Source organism: Salmo trutta, chromosome 13 (assembly GCF_901001165.1).
Source record: "Salmo trutta chromosome 13, fSalTru1.1, whole genome shotgun sequence".
NCBI classification, from domain to species: Eukaryota; Metazoa; Chordata; class Actinopteri; order Salmoniformes; family Salmonidae; genus Salmo; species Salmo trutta.
This window is the reverse complement of record NC_042969.1, coordinates 37,625,432-37,648,790: the sequence shown is the minus strand read 5'-3', so window position 1 is coordinate 37,648,790 and position 23,359 is coordinate 37,625,432. Positions and strand designations below refer to the sequence as shown.

The 23,359-nt window shown below is 39.6% G+C and overlaps 1 protein-coding gene across 1 annotated transcript in view; it reads right to left on the bottom strand.

Moving 5' to 3' along the window:
• The window catches only part of LOC115205748 (protocadherin-11 X-linked), a 332,013-nt gene that overhangs the window by 184,725 nt on the left and 123,929 nt on the right, over positions 1-23,359 (bottom strand). The window contains exon 4 of the mRNA XM_029772033.1: positions 4,382-4,441. Within this exon, the coding sequence (XP_029627893.1) occupies positions 4,382-4,441 (60 nt within the window). The remainder of the gene's footprint in view (positions 1-4,381; positions 4,442-23,359) is intronic.

Sequence of the window (23,359 nt, the reverse complement as noted above, 5' to 3'; positions counted from 1 at the left end):
GCTTTCAACGGCTCAACAGTCACTTTAGAAAGCTGTCCGAGCATTAAAGGTGCAGACTGGGATTTGGGAACCTAGCTGTTCAGTGGTCATTTCAATTTTACATTTTCACCATTGATTCTTGAAGAATATAAAATATAAGTACCCTGTGAGTATTTCACAACTGTCAGTAACTTGATCATAACTTTATCATAACCCATGATTTTACGTTTTATTCCTCTGTTGTTTATAAAGTAAAAACAAATAAAGTCTAGCTTCAGAATATATTTAAATCTACATATTGGATAGTCAGTCCTGTCAGTCCTTGCATCTAGAGTGCTGTCAATGAATTTGAGAGGTTTTACATTCCCTTAGCCCCACCCTCAGCTGTATACAGAAACTAGTGGCGAGCAAACATTTTGCTGTTTTTCCAATCCCAGATTGTAGCTTTTAGGCTGAAAAGAGGTATAGTTTCAGCTGAACCCATGATGACAGGCTGTCAGACTGCCCTCTCCACGGACTTTCTTTTAACCATGACTTAGGCTTCAAAGGAGGTTTTTAAACTCTTGACCGTGCCATTCAACCAGAAAAGGACATGGCCATTTTGACACTTTTTTCCCTAAGTGAACTGGAAGACGTGAGAGGATTTCACTACATAACACATTATCACGTTCACCAGTGGCAGAGTCAAGTGGAAAGTTAGTTCGATGTGTGATGATTACTTGAATAAGTCTGGAGGATGGGGGATTTATACTTTGCATAGCCAAGTGGGAAATCAATGAATACATTTGAAATTCTCACATCATGTCAAAAATGTGGTACTTCTAATTTGCATGTATAATGTGAGTAGTAATTCTTAATTATAACAAAATAAATAGAGTGGATGTCATTAATATAATTTAACAGGGAAAATATAGTTTTTGCATTAGTTACACATCTCTCAGTGAACAAACGAAATCCAGCTTTACTACATGTAGAAATATGGATATCAAATATTCTGTATCCTGACGCAATCAGTCTATACAGAGTAATATACTGTATCCTAAATAGGTCTATATAGAGTAATATACTGCATCCTGTATAGTTCTATTGTATCCTGTATAGGTCTATATAGAGTAATATATTGTATCCTGAATAGGGTTATACAGAGTAATATACTATATCCTGTATAGGTGTATATAGAGTAATATACTGTATCCTGTATAGGTCTATTTAAAGTAACATGTATTATCCTGTATAGGTGTATACAGAGTAATATGGTGTATCCTGTATAGGTATATTTAAAGTAATATATTTTATCCTGTATAGGTGTATACAGAGTAATATAATGTATACTGTATACTGAATAGGTCAATTTAGAGTAATATACCGTACCCTGAATAGGTCTACACAGAGTAATATAATGTGTCCTGTATATGTGTGTACATAGTACTATACTGTATCCTGTATATGTGTATACAAATAAATATAATGTATACTTTCTAGGTCTATACAGAGTAATATAATGTATACTTTATAGGTGCATACAGAGTAATATAATGTATACTTTATAGGTGCATACACAGTAACATTCTGTATTCAGAATAGGTTTATACAGAGTTGTGTACCCTCTCCTGTATAGGTGTAAACAGAGTAATATGCTGTATCCTGTATCGGTGTACACCGAGTAATATACTGTATCCTGTATAGGTGTATATAGAGTAATATACTGTATCCTGTATAGGTGTAAACAGAGTAATATACTGTATCCTGTATAGGTGTATATAGAGTAATATACTGTATCCTGTATAGGTCTATTTAAAGTAACATATATTATCCTGTATAGGTGTATACAGAGTAATATGGTGTATCCTGTATAGGTATATTTAAAGTAATATATTTTATCCTGTATAGGTGTATACAGAGTAATATAATGTATACTGTATACTGAATAGGTCAATTTAGAGTAATATACCGTACCCTGAATAGGTCTACACAGAGTAATATAATGTGTCCTGTATATGTGTGTACATAGTACTATACTGTATCCTGTATATGTGTATACAAATAAATATAATGTATACTTTCTAGGTCTATACAGAGTAATATAATGTATACTTTATAGGTGCATACAGAGTAATATAATGTATACTTTATAGGTGCATACACAGTAACATTCTGTATTCAGAATAGGTTTATACAGAGTTGTGTACCCTCTCCTGTATAGGTGTAAACAGAGTAATATGCTGTATCCTGTATCAGTGTACACCGAGTAATATACTGTATCCTGTATAGGTGTATATAGAGTAATATACTGTATCCTGTATAGGTGTAAACAGAGTAATATACTGTATCCTGTATAGGTGTATATAGAGTAATATACTGTATCCTGTAAATGGTTATATATAATAATATACTCTATCCTGTATCGGTCTATACAGAGTAATATACTGTATCCTGTATAGGTGTACAGTGAGGGAAAAATGTATTTGATCCCCTGCTGATTTTGTACGTTTGCCCACTGACAAAGAAATGATCAGTCTATAACTTTAATGATAGGTTTATTTGAACAGTGAGAGACAGAATAACAACAAACAAATCCAGAAAAACACATGTCAAAAATGTTATAAAATGATTTGCATTTTAATGAGGGAAATAAGTATTAGACCCCCTCTCAATCAAAAAGATTTCTGGCTCCCAGGTGTCTTTTATACAGATAACGAGCTGAGATTAGGAGCACACTTAAAGGGAGTGCTCCTAATCTCAGCTTGTTACCTGTATAAAAGACACCTGTCCACAGAAGCAATCAATCAATCAGATTCCAAACGCTCCACCATGGCCAAGACGAAAGAGCTCTCCAAGGATGTCAGCGACAAGATTGTAGACCTACACAAGGCTGGAATGGGCTACAAGACCATGGCCAAGCAGCTTGGTGAGAAGGTGACAACAGTTGGTGCGATTATTCGCAAATGGAAGAAAGACAAAAGAACTGTCAATCGCCCTCGGCCTGGGGCTCCATGCAAGATCTCCCCTCGTGGAGTTGCAATGATCATGAGAACGGTGAGGAATCAGCCCAGAACTACACGGGGGGATCTTGTCAATGATCTCAAGGCAGCTGGGACCATAGTCACCAAGAAAACAATTGGTAACACACTACGCCGTGAAGGACTGAAATTCTGCAGCGCCAGCAAGGTCCCCCTGCTCAAGAAAGCACATATACATGCCCGTCTGAAGTTCGCCAATGAACATCTGAATGATTCAGAGGACAACTGGGTGAAAGTGTTGTGGTCAGATGAGACCAAAATGGAGCTCTTCGGCATCAACTCAACTCGCCGTGTTTGGAGGAGGAGGAATGTTGCCTATGACCCCAAGAACAGCATCCCCACCATCAAACATGGAGGTCAAAACATTATGCTTTGGGGGTGTTTCTCTGCTAAGGGGACAGGACAACTTCACCACATCCAAGGGACGATGGACGGGGCCATGTACCGTCAAATCTTGGGTGAGAACCTCCTTCCCTCAGCCAGGGCATTGAAAATGGGTCGTGGATGGGTATTCCAGCATGACAATGACCCAAAACACACGGCCAAGGCAACAAAGGAGTGGCTCAAGAAGAAGCACATTAAGGTCCTTGAGTGGCCTAGCCAGTCTCCAGACCTTAATCCCATAGAAAATCTGTGGAGGGAGCTGAATGTTCGAGTTGCCAAACGTCAGCCTCGAAACCTTAATGACTTGGAGAAGATCTGCAAAGAGGAGTGGGACAAAATCCCTCCTGAGATGTGTGCAAACCTGGTTGCCAACTACAAGAAACGTCTGACCTCTGTGATTGCCAACAAGGGTTTTGCCACCAAGTACTAAGTCATGTTTTGCAGAGGGGTCAAATACTTATTTCCCTCATTAAAATGCAAATCATTTTATAACATTTTTGACATGCGTTTTTCTGGATTTGTTTGTTGTTATTCTGTCTCTCACTGTTCAAATAAACCTAGCATTAAAGTTATAGACTGATCATTTCTTTGTCAGTGGGCAAACGTACAAAATCAGCAGGGGATCAAATACTTTTTTCCCTCACTGTATTTAGAGTAATATAGTGTATCCTGTATCGGTCTATATTGAGTAATATACTGTATCCTGTATAGGTTTATATAGAGTAATATACTGTATCCTATAGTAATATACTGTATAATGTATAGGTGTATATAGAGTAATATACTGTATCCTGTATTGGTCTATATAGAGTAATATACTGTGTCCTTGAGTAATATACTGTATCCTATACTAATATACTGTATCCTATAGTAATATACTGTAACCTGTATTGGTCTATATAGAATAACATACTGTGTACTGTTATAATATAATGTATGCTGTACAGGTGTATATAGAGTAATATACTGTATCCTGTATAGGTCTAGAGAGAGCTTACCTTATGGGGACACGTGGATGCGTCTGAGTTCAAGGACTTTTCCGGTGTCTGGCCCTGATTCTACAAGATAGAAAAGCACATTATCAGAAACATGCTTACTGTGGAAAGCCATTTCCAACACAACACCATTTGTGACAGTAGGTTGTCCGTCCCAAATGGCACCCTTTTTTCCTTAATAGTGCACTTCTTTTGACCAAGACCTTTAAGAACAGTGTGCCATTTGGGACAAACATAGATGCTGCTTATTTTCTCTCCGTTATTCTCTGGACCATACAGAGTTTATGTGACCCTACTACATCAACAGGCAGGTTTTTAGCCGTTTCATAATTCAAGAATAAAACTGCACTCTTGGCTGTAGATGTTTATCTTGAAAATATAATCTTGATTTGCTTTCACAGAGTATTATAACGTTTATTTTTTTTTGCTTTTTTGCTTTTTTTGCTTTCTGGAAAAATTACAAACCTTCTTTAGCAGTCAGATGAGTTCACATAACATATGGACCTACTACTTACAACACAGACCTTACAGTCAGATGACCTTACAGTCTTCTTTCTAATACAGCGATGCATCATTCAGATGCAAAAAAAAAAACTGCATTAAAATAATCCGCTAAGATATGTCGTCAAGCCAACAACAGATGGTCCTGCTGTTTGTGTGATTATGCCGAGATCGCTCAAGTGTTTGCATACACACAATTTTTCCAGGGAAACGTATTCCTTTTCACGCGCAACAGGGAATGTTTGAGCCTAACAATGACTAATAACAGGGGGAATGAACAGGCCTCACATGGAATGGAGAGGGGCTTCACAGACCCCCCCCCCCCGAAACCTTAACTAGCTACTTCAGGAGACCACATTGATTCCAAGTAGGTGTCAGCCATTAGCCCCTCATATTCAATTATGTTACCGGGGGTACCGCCTAATACTCCCTGACACCATTAATGTCTTCCTTATGGAATCACCAGGAGAGAAGAGACACAGAACTGCCCAGACTACCAACATCTATGTTTCATCACAATTTAAAGAGAGTCTAGGGGTGAGGGAGAGAGAGAGAAGAGAGAGAACCACACTCACACACTTACACTTTCTTCACACACACACACACACACACACACACACACACACACACACACACACACACACACACACACACACACACACACACACACACACACACACACACACACACACACACAAAGAACACCCAAGCACCCACACACATATATACAATCCCAGCTAGATAGCTTCACTGGCACTGCAGCAGCAAGCAGCGTAAACACTCATCTCATGTAATATTAAAGGGCCGATGGCCAAGCTTTGGTTGTCTGAATTAGTCAAAACAATTTCCCCCCACAGAGTAGATACTGGAACTGTTACTATATCAGGAGAAATGAACTTTCATATAAACATGACAGAATTTTGGGAGGCATGGGGAGGAAGCTGTGTGTGTGTGTGTGTGTGTGTGTGTGTGTGTGTGTGTGTGTGTGTGTGTGTGGTTTTTTGGGGGGATGAGGGTATGATGAGCATGACTTGATTAACTCATTAAGTTCGAAATGTTCAATTCTTGAACACGTGCTTTCCGCTAGTATTCCATTTTCAAGTTATTTAGTTTTCACTTATTTAATGAATTTAGTCCAAACAATATGATGTTATATATAAACTGTAACCTGAGCAGTGCTTACAGTTCATAAACCAACACACATAGGCTTTCCTGTTGCAAAGGTCAACTACAATCCACTGTGTACGTAGGTTGACGTCAGCAACCCTTTTCAATGACCCTGTCTGCTAGTTCGGGCAAATCTAAGCCCAGAAAGTGCCCGTCATCAGTGCCTAATGCCTTTAAGCTGATACTATTATTGTTCTGTTCACAATATGCATTGCACAGGAAGACACATCGTCACATGATAATGGACCTCCTCGAGAGAGAGTGAAATTACAGTAGGGTGAGAAAGTAATGTGTAAAAATAAGACGTTAGTCCCCTCTGATTAAACGTTTCCTACTTGTCAGCGTCTGAATTCGGTTTGAGAGCCATTTCTTCCTCCAACATTAATAGAATACCAAACAAGTCACAATAATAACTAGATATCAGCTACGGTATGTTATTATGGAGCGTTAAAAGTGACACACTTTCACTTTAGAGGACTCAGGCTCTCATGGAAACGGGCAACAGTCTTAGAAACTTTTTGCACAAGATTCCACCCTGTCCCTTCCTTGTGAGAACACCCCCCCCCCCCCCCATTTCCCTAGCCACTTTAGCAACGGGCTAAACACTGCTCTAATCTCTCAGCCGTCAGTGTAGAAACTTACTACTGACTGAATATGCCACAGTATAAAAAGGGGAACACTTTGAAATGTCAGCTTTTCCACAGGTGCATGGAGACACTGAGTACTGTCTCCTATGCTGAGCCGTCTCCAAAGCACACCCAATCCCTTTTAAGGATGGAGGATACACTCCAGCACAATGGGTAGTCCCAATTATTAAGCATGAGGGATTCCCACAGCGAAAAATCTCAAATTCACTATTTTCATTCATCTGCTTGCTCTGCCCTCATATTTAGCATCACATTTAAGTGTTTTACCATGTTCTTTTCAGGACAAGTAGTATACAAAATTATTTCAAATAAACAGTTGCATTCACAAGTTTTATTGACAAATTTCAATCAAGAAAAAATTGTCCACCAATCAAAAACCTTATTAAAAATGAATTTATAAGAATGCTGTAAGTACATAAATTGTTTGCTCAGTGGGAAATGAATACTGAACTAGTCTGTGATAACTGTGTAGAGTTTGTGACAGCAACTACGTGACATTATTATACTATTATTATACTACGATGTGGGATTTCCTAAGATCTTCTTTGCAGAAAAACCCTTACCTTTTAATGACTCTTGTTGTGAGCGTCGTAGAGCAAAACAGATTAGATGCATGTTCATGAGAGTCTTAGCTTTTCACAGTGGGTGGAAACACTGGAAGCACTACATTATGCTGGGATGACAGTGGCACTCAAAACGATCCTAGATCTGCAATGTACAGTGCATTCGAACCCCTTGACTTTTTCCCACATTTTGTTACGTTACAGCCTTATTCAAAAACATGTTTTTAGAAAATTTTGGACTTCAATCCTTTAAATAAACTACTTTAGTCTCCTCTACTGTAGTTTCCTCTACTGAAGTCTCCTCTACTGTAGTCTCTCCTACTGTAGTCTCCTAGTCTCCTCTGCTGTAGTCTCATCTACTGTAGTCTCCTCTACTGTAGTCTACACTACTGTAGTCTCCCCTACTGTAGTCTACACTGCTGTAGTCTCCCTTACTGTACTCCACACTACTGTAGTCCCCCTTACTGTAGTCTACACTACTGTAGTCTCCCCTACTGTAGTCTCCCCTACTATAGTCTCTCCTACTGTAGTCTCCTCTACTATAATATCCTCTGCTGTAGTCTCCCCTACTATAGTCGTTCCTACTGTAGTCTCCCCTACTGTAGTCTCTCCTACTGTAGTCTACACTACTCTAGTCTCCCCTACTCTAGTCTCCCTTACTGTAGTCTTTTCTACTGTTGTCTCCTCTACTGTAGTCTCTCCTACTTTAGTCTCTCCTACTGTAGTCTCCTCTACTGTAGTCTCCCCTACTGTAGTCTCTCCTACTGTAGTCTACACTACTCTCCCCTACTGTAGTCTTTTCTACTGTTGTCTCCTCTACTGTAGTCTCTCCTACTTTAGTCTCTCCTACTGTAGTCTCATCTACTGTAGTCTCCCCTACTGTAGTCTCCTCTACTGTAGTTCCCTCTACTCTCTCCTACTCTAGTCTCCTCTACTGTAGTCTCCTCTACTGTAGTCTATCCTACTGCAGTCTCCTCTACTGTAGTCTCCTCTACTGTAGTCTCCTCTACTGTAGTCTCTCCAACTTTAGTCTCTCCTACTGTAGTCTCCTCTACTGTAGTCTCCTCTACTGTAGTCAATCCTACTGTAGTCTCCTCTACTGTAGTCTCCCCTACTGTAGTCTATCCTACTGTAGTCTCATCTACTGTAGTCTCCCCTACTGTAGTCTCATCTACTGTAGTCTCCCCTACTGTAGTCTCATCTACTGTAGTCTCCTCTACTGTAGTCTCCCCTACTGTAGTCTCTCCTACTGTAGTCTCATCTACTGTAGTCTCCTCTACTGTAGTCTATCCTACTGCAGTCTCCTCTACTGTAGTCTCCTCTACTGTAGTCTATCCTACTGCAGTCTCCTCTACTGTAGTCTCCTCTACTGTAGTCTCCTCTACTGTAGTCTCCTCTACTGTAGTCTCCCCGTCACTTGGGTACCTTGAAAAGCACAATACATGTATTTATTAAACAGAGAATGTCGATTTAGATAAGAGGTGTAGATCAAAACAGAGTAGGCTAATGGACAATTCAAAGACAAATACATTTCTAGAAACACTCTGTGCGGTCTAAGGTGCTGCATCGCAGTTCTAAAGACGTCATTACAGATCCGGGTTCGATCCCGGGCTGTGTCGCAGCCAGCCGTGACCGGGAAACCCATGAGGTGGCGCACAATTGGCCCAGCGTCGTCCGGCTTAGAGGAGGGTTTGGCCGGCTGGGAAGTCTTTGTCCCATCGCGCTCTAGCGACTCCTGTGACGGGCCGGGCGCATGCATGCTGACACGGTCGCCAGTTGTACAGTGTGTCCTCTGACACATTGGTGCGGCTGGCTTCCGGGTTAAGTGAGCAGTAGTGTGTCAAGAAGCAGTGTGGCTTGGCTGGGTCGTGTTTCAGAGGACGTACGGCTCTTGACCTTCGCCTCTCCCGTGTCCGTACAGGAGTTGCAGCGATGAGACAAGACTGTAACTACCAATTGGATATCATGAGTTTCAGCAATGGGACAAGACTGTAACTACCAACTGGATATCATTCAATTGGGGAGAAAAAGGGAGATTTTTTTAAATTAATAAATAAATACATAGATGTAAAACTGTGGATGGTGTTCAATATTTGACTTCCTAACAAAGTGAGTGGGCTGTTTGAGTTGGATAGCTAGCATTGATAATCCACAGCTGTTTCCCTTTCTTCACACACACACACACACACACACACACACACACACACACACACACACACACACACACACACACACACACACACACACACACACACACACACACACACACACACACACACACACACACACACACACAGAAGGGATTTCATGGGTCTGTAATGAGCGTGCCTATATATTTTAACAGGATTAACAGCATTCAAATCACGGCATTCTCTTAGCAGAACAAAACAATAGTGTTCATAGAAATCATGTTCATTTTATTACAGCTGTCAGAGAAGCTTTATCAGACATTCCAAATGGCACCCCCGTTTCTTACAAAGTGCTCTCATTTGACTGGGGCCCTATTGGGCTTCGGCCAAAAGTAGTGCACTACATAGGGAAAACGGTGTCATTTGGGATGTACCCTACATGTAATGAATGTATATCTCATCCATGAATATTTATTTCATCAATAAACTAGACGCAATGCAACTATCTGTGAATCAATCTCTGAGTGTTAAAATGAACTCTGTGTTATGTGTTTTCATTATCTGAAATCTGACCACAATGGTTATGAGATTTAAGTCAATGTCAATGTAATACCGTATAATTAACCTTCTGACTGTCTATCCTACAAATCCACCTCTGGTCTGGTACACTGGTAGATCTGATAGGGAGTGCATCACATTATCGACAAGCATAGTAAAGGTCCTTGGATTACACCAACCACATATTGATGTTTTGGTCTCATCCAGAGCAAAGACGGTCGTTGTAACTGTGATGATACAAATGAGAAAAAACGCTGGGAATTTTAGAAATTATTTTAGAAATAATTTTTTTAATTGTGAGCAAAATGTTGCATGATCAGAAATCTGAGTTTAAAAGAGTTGTGGTAAGACTTTGCTGCGTTTAAAAATTAGCAACAGAAAATAACTAGGTAAAGAAGAGCTACCACCCACACCCTTCATTCTGAAGCAAGCGAGCAAAATAGCTACCTTAATGAGCTACATTATCTTTTCTTCCCTAACGCCGTCATAGCACATGCAGGATATGAACCATGCGGTTCACATTCAAGGCGGACGCCCTATAAATCTGAGAACAAGAGCACCATTCACTCCCAGTGTCGAGCAGATAGGGGCTTTTTTTGGGGGCGGGGGGACGACATTGGTATGTTGGGTGAGTGGGGGCCATTGGGCACCACTGGCATTCTCCACACTTACAATGAGATGCTTTATCCAGTCAGCTAACTTCCTTGCTATCCACTACAAAGTGTCTTGTTGTTGCTACATTTAGTCAACTGCAGTTCCATTGACTTGTTCCTGATATTTTTTTGTTTTGTTTACCGTGGTACATTGTTTCTCTCACTGGGATTAAAGCAACGCAGTAGTTCCAGGATTATCCAATGGCTTTGATCATGTGACTTCAATGTTTTTGATCTGAAGTAGGAAGAAAAAAAAAAAAACCTTTGTATGGATTCCACTTCTGGTGGAACTGTACACCGTGACATTACCCGCTGACAGGTAGTGCATATAAACAAACGAACAAAAAAAATATATATGTATTTGGAACATTTGTCTGTTACGATGAAGGGATTCACCAGCATTGAATTCCTGAAATACCAGATGTACCCTATTTGATGCAGTACTGTAGAGTGTTGTGTACCACAGCTTTATGCCTGTCTGACTGTCCAGTATAAACTCTTGGAATTGGCTTCTTTTCATCTAGGGTTAATCAGCACTAAATTATATAGGATGTATCAGTACTAAATTATATACAATTTATCAGTACTAAACTATATAGGATGTATCAGTACTTAAAGATATAGTATTTATCAGTACTAAATGATATAGGATTTACCAGTACTAAATAATATAGATTTATCAGTACTAAATGATATAGGATTTATAAGTACTAAATTATATAGAATGTATCAGTACTTAATGATATAGGATTAATCAGTACTAAATGATATAGGGTTTATCAGTACTAAAGGATGTAGAATGTATCAGTGTTACATGATATAGGATTTGTCAGTACTCAATGATATAGGAATTATCATTATTAAATGAGATAGCATTTATCAGAACTAAATGACATAGGATTTATCAATTCTTAATGATATAGGAATAATCATTACGAAATGAGATAGCATTTATTAGTACTTAATGATATAGGATTTATCAGTACTAAATGATATAGGATTTATCAGTACTAAACAAAATATGATTTATCAGCACTAAATTATATAGGATTTATCATTAGTAAATCATATAGGATTTATCAGTACTAAATTATATAGGATTTATCAGTACTAACATATGTAGGATTTATCAGTACTAAATGATATAGGATTTATCAGTACTTAATGATATATCACTTATCAGTAATAAATTATATATGATTTATCAGTACTAAATTATATAGGATTTATCAGTGCTAAATGGTATACGATTTAGCAGTACTTCATTATATAGGACTTATTAATACTAAATGATATAAGATTTATCAGTACTTAATGATATAGCATTTAGCAGTACTAAATTATGTAGGATTTAGCAGTACTAAATGATATAGGATTTATCAGTAATAAATTATGTACTTGTTCTTTACTCTACCTATTTCAAATCAAATCCAATGTTATTTGTCACAATACAACACAATACAGATACATCTAAACAGGAAAAAGAAAAGAAATGAAGAAATATAGAAATATCAGAACGAGCAATGTCAGAGTCCTGAACAGACAGTATGGACAGCATATGAATAGAAAAGATGTGTACAGAAATAGTTATATAGAATGGTGTGCAAAGATAGTATGGACAGTATATGAATTTAACGGTTGTGTGTGTACAGCAGTAGTTACTGTATATAGGATAATTACTCTACTATTTTTTTTTTATGTATTTGTATTTTTTTATATCAATTTGAGGGAAGGATACAAACGTCCCAGATGGAAAAGCATTCAGTGAACAATAATAGAAGGTTTTCCATAGAAATTGAGAGGCTGGCTGTGTTTCAACAACATCCTCCCCCAACCTGATCATTATCCCCCTGTATTATTATGCAGCTACTACATTGGACACACAATCAAAGTGACAACATTGTACATAGAAACACTTTCTCCCCAAAACCACTGACTGACTTTCTGCTAGCCTGATGTTGGACTCAAATTCCATAATATCAAGCCAAGGGACTTTAGCTCATTTCAGTCAACATACCTACAAAACATACTTTTCCCTGGCTAGGATCGTTTCCAATTAATGTCAGTGCCAAATAAAAAACAGGACACATCAAAACAATTATTTTGATGGGGCTCCAAGGCAATAAAATATTTCAATTTGAATGTTCTACCTGAAATCATTATAGAGGCGTGGTTTCAGGCAAAAAGCCATCAAAGCCTAATTGAATATCATTTTAATGGCAAAAAAATGTAGAAGGCAGTCAAAGTATCTACCTGCCATGTTTTTAGATAGACTCTGTCAGTCAAACAGTGAAACACACAGACTCACAGACAGACAGGCTGCCGCGGCACCAAGCATTACTGCACTTCCCTCCAAGGGTTTTACTATTTTCCATTTGTGTTTAGTATTTAGTGCGCAGTGGTCTAAGACACTGCAACTCAGTGCAAGAGGCGTCACTACAGTACCTGGTTCAAATCCAGGATGCATCACATCTGGCTGTGATTGGGAGTCCCATAGGGTGGCCCCTCGTTGTCTGGGTTTGGCCGGGGTAGGCCGTCATTGCAAATAAGAGTTTGTTCTTAACTGACTTGCCTGGTTAAAGAAAGGTTAAATAAAAAAAATACATAAAATAAATGTGCATAGTTTCTTTTTGGTATCACTTTGGTAAAATATTCACAAGTATGTGGTAAAATTGCACAACTCTTAGTACAAAACTCAAAACAGATATTCAAAAAGCCTGTTTTTTCAAAACTTGAAGCATATTTTCAATTGCCTAAGTACAGTACAACACATAAAATCACACAATAACTTTTCACCAAACCTAATCAGTGTTTCATCTAGAAAAACCTTTTATATTTTTTATCTTTTTTTTATTTCACCTTTATTTAACCAGTTAGGCTAGTTGAGAACAAGTTCTCATTTACAACTGTGACCTGGCCAAGATAAAGCAAAGCAGTGTGACACAAACAACAACACAGAGTTACAAATGGAATAGACAAACATGCAGTCAATATTACAATAGAAAAGGTGTATATAAATGAATTGCATTCACAATGAAATGCTGACAGTCATTTTCATATGATTCTCTTCTCATTTGTTTAAATACATTCGATACATCACTTAAACCAACTTTGCTTAATGGTTAATCACTTAACCGTTTTGTAAACCTACAGATTTTAAACTTCTTTAACTACTATATATGGATTTTGAGAACAACATAAACAAAATGTGTGTTTGTAAAGTATAAACATCTAAATTACATACAGTATATATATATATCTACTGAATTGACTGGTACTATATATATATATATATATATATATATATATATATATATATATATATATATATATAGGTGTGTCCAAACTTTTGACTGGTACTGTATATATATATATATATATATATATATATATATATATATATATATATATATATATATATATATATAGTTTGGACACACCTACTCATTCAAAGGTATTTCTTGATTTGTACTATTTTCTACATTGTAGAATAATAGTGAAGACGTCAAAACTATGAAGTAACACATATGGAATCATGTATTAACCAAAAAAAGTGTTAAACAAATCAAAATATACAGTGAGGGAAAAAAGTATTTGATCCCCTGCGGATTTTGCATGTTTGCCCACTGACAAAGAAATGATCAGTCTATAATTTTAACGGTAGGTTTATTTGAACAGTGAGAGGCAGAACAACAACAAAAAAATCCAGAAAAACGCATGTCAAAAATGTTATGAAATGATTTGCATTTTAACGAGGGAAATAAATATTTGACCCCTCTGCAAAACATGACTTAGTACTTGGTGGCAAAACCCTTGTTGGCAATCACAGAGGTCAGACGTTTCTTGTAGTTGAGCACCAGGTTTGCACACATCTCAGGAGGGATTTTGTCCCACTCCTCTTTGCAGATCTTCTCCAAGTCATTAAGGTTTCGAGGCTGACGTTTGGCAACTTGAACCTTCAGGTCCCTCCACAGATTTTCTATGTGATTAAGGTCTGGAGACTGGCTAGGCCACTCAAGGACCTTAATGTCGTCCTTCTTGAGCAACTCCTTTGTTGCCTTGGTCGTGTGTTTTGGGTCATTGTCATGCTGGAATACCCATCCACGACCCATTTTCAATGCCCTGGCTGAGGGAAGGAGGTTCTCACCCAATATTTGACGGTACATGGCCCCGTCCATCGTCCCTTTAATACGGTGAAGTTGTCCTGTCCCCTTAGCAGAAAAATACCCCCAAAGCATAATTTTTCCACCTCCATGTTTAACGGTGGGGATGGTGTTCTTGGGGTCATAGGCAGCATTCCTCCTCCTCCAAACACGGCGAGTTGAGTTGATGCCAAAGAGCTCCATTTTGGTCTCATCTGACCACAACACTTTTACCCAGTTGTCCTCTGAATCATTCAGATGTTCATTGGCAAACTTCAGACGGGCATGTATATGTGCTTTCTGAGCAGGGGGACCTTGTTGGCACTGCAGGATTTCAGTCCTTCACGGCGTAGTGTGTTACCAATTGTTTTCTTGGTGACTATGGTCCCAGCTGCCTTGAGATCATTGACAAGATCCTCCCGTGTAGTTCTGGGCTGATTTCTCACCGTTCTCATGATCATTGCAACTCCAAGAGGTGAGATCTTGCATGGAGCCCCAGGCCGAGGGAGATTGACAATTCTTTTGTGTTTCTTCCATTTGCGAATAATCTCACCCCAATCTTGTCACCTTCTCACCAAGCTGCTTGGCGATGGTCTTGTAGTCCATTCCAGCCTTGTGTAGGTCTACAATCTTGTCGCTGACATCCTTGGAGAGCTCTTTGGTCTTGGCCATGGTGGAGAGTTTGGAATCTGATTGATTGATTGCTTCTGTGGACAGGTGTCTTTTATACAGGTAACAAGCTGAGATTAGGAGCACTCCCTTTAAGAGTGTGCTCCTAATCTCAGCTCGTTACCTGTATAAAAGACACCTGGGAGCCAGAAATCTTTCTGATTGAGAGGGGGTCAAATACTTATTTCCCTCATTAAAATGCAAATCAATTTATAACATTTCTGACATGAGTTTTTCTGCATTTCTTTGTTGTTATTCTGTCTCCCACTGCTCAAATAAACCTACAGTTAAAATTATAGACTGATCATTTCTTTGTCAGTGGGCAAATGTACAAAATCAGCAGGGGATCAAATACTTTTTTCACTCACTGTACTTTATATTTTAGATTCTTCAAAGTAGCCACCCTTTGCCATGATGACAGCTTTGCACACTCTTGACATTCTCTCAACCAGCTTCACCTGGAATGCTTTCCAACAGTCTTGAAGGAGTTCCCACATATGCTGAGCACTTGTTGGCTGCTTTTCCTTCACTCTACGGTCTAACTCATCCCAAACCATCTCAATTGGGTTGAGGTAAGGTGATTGTGGAGGCCAGGTCATCTGATGCAGCACTCATCACTCTACTTCTTTGTCAAATAGCCCTTACACAGCCTGGAGGTGTTGGGTCATTGTCATGTTGAAACAAATGATACTCCAACTAAACACAAACCAGAAGGGATGGCATATCACTGCATAATGCTGTGTAGCCATGCTGGTTAAGTGTGCCTTGAATTCTAAATAACTCACAGACTGTGTCACCAGCAAAGCACCCCCACACCATCACACCTCCTCCTCCATGCTTCACGGTGGGAACCACACATGTAGAGATAATCCGTTCACCTACTCTGTGTCTCACAAAGACATTGTGGTTGGAACCAAAAATCTGAAATTAGGACTCATCAGTCCAAAGGACAGATTTCCACCGTTCTAATGTCAATTTCTCGTGTTTCTTGGCCCATGCAAGTCTCTACTTCGTTATTTGTGTCCTTCAGTCGTGGTTTGTTTGCAGCAATTCGACCGTATCACTGCAGAATGCTGATTCACTCAGTCTCCTCTCAACAGTTGATTTTGAGAGGTGTCTGTTACTTGAACTTTATGAAGCATTTATTTGGGCTGCAATTTCTGAGGCTGGTAACTCTAATGAACTTAACTTCTGCAGCAGAGGTAACTCTGGGTCATCCTTACAAAGTAGCCAAAGGGTGGCTAACTTGCAGAATCTAACATCTAAAATGTATTTGTATTTGTTTAACACTTTTTTGGTTACTATATGATTACATATGTGTTATTTCATAGTTTTGATGATTTCACTATTATTCTACAATGTAGAAAAATGTACAAATAAAGAGCAGGTTTTCATCAAGGATCTCTCTGAACCACTCTGCCATAAAGCCATGATTGGTGGAGTGCTGCGTAGATGCTTGTCCTTCTGGAAGGTTCTCCCATCTCCTCAGAGGATCTCTGGAGCTTTGTCATCGGGTTCTTGGTCACCTCCCTGACCAAGGCCCTTTTCCCCCGATTTCTCAGTTTGGCCGGGAGGCCAGCTCTAGGAAGAGTCTTGATGGTCCAAACTTCTTCCATTTAAGAATGATGGAGGCCCCTGTGTTCTTGTGGACCTTCAATGCTGCAGACATTTATTGGTACCCTTCCCCAGATCTGTGCCTCGACACAATCCTGTCTCTGAGCTCTACGGACAATTCCTTCGACCTCATGGCTTGGTTTTTGCTCTGACATGCACTGTCAATTCTGGGACCTTATACAGTATAGACAGGTATGTGCCTTTCCAAATGATGTCCAATCAATCGAATGTACCACAGGTTGGCTCTAATCAAGTTTTAGAAACATCTCAAGGATGATCAATAGAAACAGGATGCACCTGAGCTCAGTTTCAAGTCTCATAGCAAAGGGTCTGCATACTTATGTAAATAATATTTAACAAATAGCAAAAAGTCTAAAACCTTTTTTCTTTTTGTCATTATGGGGTACTGCGTGTAGATTGATGAAAAAAATGTTTTAATCCATTTAAGAATAAGGCTTTAATGTAAAAAAGTGGAAAGATTCAAGGGATCTGAATACTATCCTAATACAATGTATCTCTGAACATGGTGTCGTAGGACTTAGGCCATTACTTGGATCCTACAACGCTGCACACCTCATTATGTTTCTCAATTAAATTAAATTGAGCAGGCCTGTCAAGTTGAAGCGGTCATTGTGTGGGTCAATGTCAGGTTTCCACCGTGCAGAGGTGGTTCAGCCATGGTTTCAGGCCCTGTCGCTGATTCGTGACCCTATACCTACCCCCATACTCTTCTTTCCTCAGCCCTATTGAGGATTTGTTTTCAGCATGGAGATGGAAGGTGTACAATTGCCGTCCCCGTGAGTGTGCCACTCTCTTTCTGGCCACGGATGAGGTATGCGACGACATCAATGCAGACCAATGTCAAGCTTGGATTCGCCACGCCAAAAGGTTTTCCCCATGGTGCATGTACAATGAGGACATTCACTGTGATGTGGATGAGAATTTATGACCAAATGCTTGATTACAGACAGTACACCTATGTTGCAATTATATCTGTTTTTATTTATTTATTTATTTTTTGCATGAGAGATTGTCGAGGATGTCTTCATTGATCACACCTTTGACTACATATTGGATAGATATTATGGAAATTATACATTTTCTGAACATTTTGTTGGTTTATGTAAGTGTATTGCCTAAAGTGAAAGCTGTAATCTACAGTACTGTAGCATATTACTTTCAGCAACTCTAAGGGCCATTTGAAACATGTATCTTGCATTGTTTTCAATTGGATTAACTTAACTGGTAGTTAAAACGACTAAATGAGAAAAATATATCATTATGTTGTGTTTTCGGTGATTAAACCAATGTTCTCATTACATTTCACAATAAACTTAGATTTTGGATCAATGGTTGTGTAGTGAGAGATGTTTACAGTCCAAATGAATGCACAATGACAGGTTTTTAATGAAAGACTGGCTGTGTTACCAGTGTGACCAGTTTAGAGTTTTCTACTAAGAGTTATGAAAATGTATCAGATACTTGTGAAAATAGTACCAAAGCGATAAAAAAAACTATAAGATGAAAGTAAAACTATATTACATTTACTAAAGGAAAGGAGCTCTTCTGCAAACCAATTATAATTACAAGAGAAAGTGTTTGTTGCAACCAAGTTAGTAAAATGTTTTATATCTCTTTAAGAACTATATATAATGCATTATAAAGCACATCATATGATGTTCTAACTCATCAGAAACATCTGCAATGTCAACACAAACCACTCAAACCAGTGTGAACCAATCACTTCCTCCTACACAAGGCTGTTTGTCTGACGTTCTGCCTGTACTTTGACATGCCATGCCACGCTTACGGCAGACCTGTAGTATAGCCAATGCATTGCCATAATTGTTTTGGCTCAGAGGAGGGCTAATTTCCATGACAAACAGTCTTAAGGCACTCAGAAGCTGGCCTTTGACTAAGGTGCCAGTATGCTCAGGAAAACAATGTAATTACAACGTAAACGGCGCTGCTTGTTAGTAATAGACCAACCACTCACTGTGTTTGACGGCCATTTTTGTTCTAGCTATTATAGTTGAAGCTCAGTGTTAAATTAAATCTCCCTACCGCCATTTGTAAGCCAATATGACACCATTGTCAATGAAATGTGAAAGTCATCTTGATTGGAGGTACACAACACCCTCCCCACCTCTCGTCACTCTCCGTCCAGCCATCACTGAGAACCACTATGAGGGATTTTTGACAGGGTCGTTAGCATTAGAGTCGTCAGACCATTTTTTTGCTCAAACCTCACTCAAATTCTAGATGTCGGATTTAAACAAGACTACAGAGTCCTTAAGGTGGCCATTAGACGTAGATGCATTTGGACTGAATACGTCTGTAGGTGCAACAGTTTTGATTAAATTCACAATTTACCGCTCTCACGTGCACGTTTCTGCCCTGTAAAAACCAACGATGTGCTAACTTTTTGTAGCATTTCTGACAATGCTCAGATCTCTTCAGCAGAATATCAGAGTTCTTAAACCAGGTGCTACTTGGCTGCTATTTTAGCCAGTTAGGTACACCAAACTTTGGCAACTTGGCTGCTCTTATAGCCAGTTAGATACACCAAACTTTGGCAACTTTTGTCACGCCGCTAATTTATAATATATGCACACACCAGAAAGTTTCACGTCCTGACCAGTAAAGGGGTTATTTGTTATATTAGTTTGGTCAGGACGTGGCAGGGGGTATTTGTTTAGAGTGTTTCGGGGATTGTTGGGCTATGTGTTTTGTAGAGGGGTGTTTGATTAGAGTGTTCCTGGGTTTTGGTTTATGTTTATGTTCTATGTTAGTATATTTCTATGTTCTAGTCTAGTCTTTCTAGTTCTATGTTTAGTTTATTGATTTGGCCTTCAATTGTAGGCAGCTGTTCCTCGTTGCCTCTGATTGAAGGTCCTGTGTATAGGGGTGTTTTGGTAATGGGAATTGTGGGTAGTTATTTCCTGTTTAGTGTATGTAGCACCTGACGGGACTGTTTAGTGTCGTTCGTTCGTTCGTTCGTTCGTTCGTTTTTGTATACGTGTTTCTTTTGGTTTTTCCTTCTTTTATGATAAATAAGAAGATGAGTATACATTTTCCCGCTGCACCTTGGTCTACTCAATACGACGGCCGTTACAGAAAGACACATTGCTGTTAGAAGATCCAGAGCAAATAATATCCATTACTGTATGAATTAATTCAGTCTGCTAATCCAAATGTGAGCTGACTGATCAACACAGTGTCAAGTTACTTTTCAATGTGTTCCCGAAAACCTGAAGTCGCCATCCACAAGTAAAAAGTAGCAGTGTTGCACACAAAGCATCCTGGTAAACAACAACAACAACATCATAATGATCACTGCTTGCTTGCGAGAACTGTTCGTAGTCAAAAGAAAATTCCATGCTTGCTAATTTTGATAGCTACGTGATAAAATGAAACTATTTTCAACAAATCAACTGTTTTAGACAATTACGTAAAAAAATGTTTTTTTACCAAGCAAGAGAAATAAACATTCAATGTGTCCTGAGTGAATGAACAAAAACATTTTGGAGTGAACGTTTGTTGACATCACCAGACAGTCCCATTTAAATAGAGTGTTAAGTTGACATATCTATATAACATGGTTTGTAGTGTAATAGTTAGCGTCACCACCCTGGGATTTGAAGATCCCGGGTTTGTTTACTGAAGGGCATATTTTGTGACCATTCTCTTATCTTGTATAGTTTTTGACAGCCCCTCCCTGTCCTGACACACACACACACACACACACACACACACACACACACACACACACACACACACACACACACACACACACACACACTCACACACACACACACACACACACACACACACACACACACACACACACACACACACACACACACACACACACATACACCAACACACACACTGGCACACACATGCATAGTGTGCTTATTTTCATTTATTAGGTGTATCTTAAAAGAGATCAGGGAAAACAAATGTCCAGTTTACTCCATATTGCCTTAAATGGGCTTCTGGTTTTTCACTTCCTGCTAGAAAATCAACTGTTAATAATAAATAAATACTATTTACTGTTAGACTTGTCTATATGTGAGTAAAATAGCTACTAACGGTGCAGCTTTATGAAGGCTAATTTATTGCTAGCATGACGTTGCTTCACATTACAGGGAGAATCTTTCCTCACGACCTGTTCCCATGGGCCCACATTAGCATATGGCCAATCAGGATGCAATATGCGAATAAGATCACATCTCCCCTTTTCAGAGAACTAAGGCTAAGGGCCTTCCTCACTAAGGGCTAAGGGTAAGGGCCTTCCTCTCAACAGACCTCAAGGGATTATTCTGCCCTTATGGCGGTAGGTGTGTAGCAGATACAGCCGTGATGACCTTGTGTGTTGGTGTTGACCAGGTGTGTCGGAGCGGTAGACACTTGAATCTTCTCCTGCTTTAGAGTTGTTATTCTCAGGTTCATCCATATGGATGAGGTCATGTCTGTTCTTGCGGACAGACCCGTGGGGGAACTTCCACCATATAGGATCGTGGTGCTGCATGTTTCCCCCCCTCAGCACTGTTCCTGTGACTTTTGAGTCAGTCACCCACACCTGTTTTCCAGGTGGGAGTCTGCTGAGGTCGCTGACTCTGTGGCGCTTGTTGCTGATCCTCACTCTTTCTATCCTTTTCCCTTGAGCTGATCGCTGCTGTGTTTGTGATTGATGGGTCTAGCAGTGACAAGGCAAAATCCATACTTGGCAGCAAAGTCAGAAAAAGGTCTTCCGGGGGAACTGAGATCCGTTATCTATAACCATGGCCTCAGGGTACCACATGGTGGGCAAAAAAATGGACTTCAGATGGATTACAACATCTGCAGACATTTGTTAGTGACAGGTTTGCAATTTATACATACTTTGAGAAGTAGTCCACTCACTACTAGCAGAGTGAACAAGTCCGCTTCCAGTCTTTGCTAGGGTTTCTCTTGGAGTTGTGATGGTATGAGTGGTTCTGTGTGGTTGGTGCAGTCTTTGATGCATAGCCTGCAGTTTAAGCACAAATTGGTTCTGTTGTTGGCTGGGACCAGGCCACCACACAACCAGTTGTGCGTGTTGGTTGCAACATCATTTCATTGACTGGCTCAGTATCAAGCTAATGTTGGACAGATTGAAGCGCTAGCTTCTTCTTCAAAACGCATTGCTAAAGTAACTTGTTAGCTAGCTAGCTTTATTGAGGAAGCATTTGGTATTCAGAATTGAATGTGTACACTAGGTTAGGCTCCTTTTTATTTCATACGAAGTGACTAGCTTGGAGTATTTTCTGTCTATGTAAATGCTTTCATGGAATATAATAAGAATAATGATTCATCTGACATATCTCTCTATTTGGATGTTAATTGTTAAGATGTCAGGGATCTCAGTGCATTCACTGCAAATACATGCATTTGATCAACAGGGAGAGAAACAAATTTGGACATTGCGCGTATGTTAGAATTTAGTTATACATTTGTAATCAATAGGTCATCAGATTGACAACAACACAAACTTGATTAGAATAACATAATGCATGTTTAAAAGTTTTTAGATTTTTTAACTAATGATAGTAACTTCATGTAAACATTTCTGGAAACTGTCGATAAAACTCATTGAAATTGCGTCAGTCATAATTGCAGATCTTATTTTTGGAGACATCCAATCATCGGCCTACACCAGTGGTCACCAACCGGTTTATCGTGATCAACTTGTCGATCTCCCAGGCATTACTAGGCGATCGCCAAACATTTCTGTAAAAAAAAACAACGATAAAGCCTTTGTGTTCCTATTTTTTTTTCTTAGTCTCAGGCTGTTGGTGGTAGGTGCAGCCAATGCAGCTCAGGCTGTTGGTGGTAGGTGCAGCCAATGCAGCTCAGGCTGTTGGTGGTAGGTGCAGCCAATGCAGCTCAGGCTGTTGGTGGTAGGTGCAGCCAATGCAGCTCAGGCTGTTGGTGGTAGGTGCAGCCAATGCAGCTCAGGCTGTTGGTGGTAGGTGCAGCCAATGCAGCTCAGGCTGTTGGTGGTAGGTGCAGCCAATGCAGCTCAGGCTGTTGGTGGTAGGTGCAGCCAATGCAGCTCAGGCTGTTGGTGGTAGGTGCAGCCAATGCAGCTCAGGCTGTTGGTGGTAGGTGCAGCCAATGCAGCTCAGGCTGTTGGTGGTAGGTGGAGCCAATGCAGCTCAGGCTTTTGGTGGTAGGTGCAGGCCAATAGCTCAGGCTGTTGGGTGGTAGGTGCAGCCAAGGCAGCTCAGGCTGTTGGTGGTAGGTGCAGCCAATGCAGCTCAGGCTGTTGGTGGTAGGTGCAGCCAATGCAGCTCAGGCTGTGGTGGTAGGTG